The sequence below is a fragment of the Zerene cesonia genome, chromosome 20, assembly GCF_012273895.1.
Source record: "Zerene cesonia ecotype Mississippi chromosome 20, Zerene_cesonia_1.1, whole genome shotgun sequence".
Lineage (NCBI taxonomy): Eukaryota > Metazoa > Arthropoda > Insecta > Lepidoptera > Pieridae > Zerene > Zerene cesonia.
This window is the reverse complement of record NC_052121.1, coordinates 415704-417358: the sequence shown is the minus strand read 5'-3', so window position 1 is coordinate 417358 and position 1655 is coordinate 415704. Positions and strand designations below refer to the sequence as shown.

Below are 1655 nucleotides of genomic sequence, written 5' to 3'. Positions count from 1 at the left end.
AAAAACGTACTTTTTCTTTATATTGGGATGAATTCTTCGAACATGATCTCTTAGTTCAATAACGTTCTTCAGAATCACTTTTCCAGGGCAGTATGGGCATTTTTTTCTCAAATCTTTAGTACATAAGCCTCGAGCTATCATTTTCTCCTTCGTCCGGACTCTGTGTTCCGACGTTTGTCGATGCTGTTTTGCCTCTGATGAAGAATTAAATACTCTAGAGCATACGAGACAAAAGAAAACTTTAGCTTTATGCTCAGATTTTAAATGGGAGCACAAAGACACAGAGGATTTGAACTTCTTCTTGCAGTGTTGGCATTTGTGCAATTCTTGGTATATATCAGTTGCAGTGTATGCCATTTCATGTCCAGTTTTTTTGCAATGTTGTTTTACTTCTATGTTATACCGAAATTCTGTATCACAGGTATCGCATTTTATAATTGATTTCTTGCGGATTATTATTGGCATAGATCTATTGATCACTGCCACCACCTCTGTGTGTTCTGAGCTAGATAAGTGATCTCGCATTTCCTGAGATGTATCGCATTCAAATTTGCAAAACGAACACCAAAATCTGCCACTCATTGATGCCACTTTCTGTTCATGATCTTCAGAATGCCAATGTTGCATAAAATTCGAGAGCCAGTTAGTATAAAACTTGCACGGGCTACACTGAAATGGTGATTGGTGAACCACAGCATCCATGTTGTTTAAAATAAGCTGCTTATAGTCAACGCTTTTCATATCAGTGGCTTTTCTAAAATGATAGTGAGATATCAAGTGTTTTCCCATCAAATGCAACCTAACACGGGATTTACAACCTGAACATTGCACAAAAATTGGCTTTCTTTTTCTCTTCTTCTTTGTTATTGTCTTTGCGTTTTCCGATTTCTGTCTCTTTCTATGAAATTGTGTATAAATACTGTCATTCGTAAATAATGTGGACCGAGTAGTGCGTTTCTCTGCTATGGTTTTTATCGGTTCTAGATGACCAGCAAACTCCAGTTCATGTTCTGGGAGTACCTTTCTCATATGTAAGTTGGACATTAAATGTTTATCATAGATAGCTCTAGAGCCCAGGCGGCGATTACAAGGTCCACACCAGTATTGCACGGAGCCTTTAGATTGGATCGTTGTTTGCATGATTTGTGTTTTCTCTTGGCCTGGGATCCATTTGCCTTTTGTATGGTCAGGAGGCGGAGCGTCGTAATCATCTTCACGGTCTTGTCCATCTATACTAAGTCTCTCCCATTCATCATTTTCCGGCGATGCTGGCCGCCATTTTCCACCTGTATAGTTTGGTGGAGGTTTCCACTTTGCCGCATGAGGAGGCTCTTCCTCATCTTCGTCTTCTGAATCATCAGACTCATCCAAATCATCGTCCCCTTTGAAATCATTGTACGTATTAATGCTATAAGAAGATGTAGGTAGATCTTTCTTGGCCGCCCCGCTTATGCTCGCAACAGCATTGATCAGTTTCATTTGATTATCTTCACTTGTTTCTATTTTTAGGCTGTGCCCACCGATCCAATCCTCGCCTCTCAGATTATTTTCCAATGGGCTCATTCTAGGAATATCTCTAGTGGTTGAAGCAATGGTCAATGTGTTTTTTCTATCAGCACTGGATTTGTAAATAGGTGTCGGTGGCGTGAGTCTCG

The 1655-nt window shown here is 40.0% G+C and overlaps 2 protein-coding genes across 2 annotated transcripts in view; one reads left to right on the top strand and one right to left on the bottom strand.

Moving 5' to 3' along the window:
* Positions 1-1569, bottom strand: part of LOC119834813 (zinc finger Y-chromosomal protein 1-like) — a 13129-nt gene extending 11560 nt beyond the window's left edge. The window contains exon 1 of the mRNA XM_038359324.1: positions 11-1569. Within this exon, the coding sequence (XP_038215252.1) occupies positions 11-1563 (1553 nt within the window). The 5' untranslated portion in view covers positions 1564-1569. The remainder of the gene's footprint in view (positions 1-10) is intronic.
* Positions 1570-1591: 22 nt separating this feature from the next.
* Positions 1592-1655, top strand: part of LOC119834812 (zinc finger protein 1 homolog) — a 5433-nt gene continuing 5369 nt past the window's right edge. The window contains exon 1 of the mRNA XM_038359323.1: positions 1592-1626. Within this exon, the coding sequence (XP_038215251.1) occupies positions 1592-1626 (35 nt within the window). The remainder of the gene's footprint in view (positions 1627-1655) is intronic.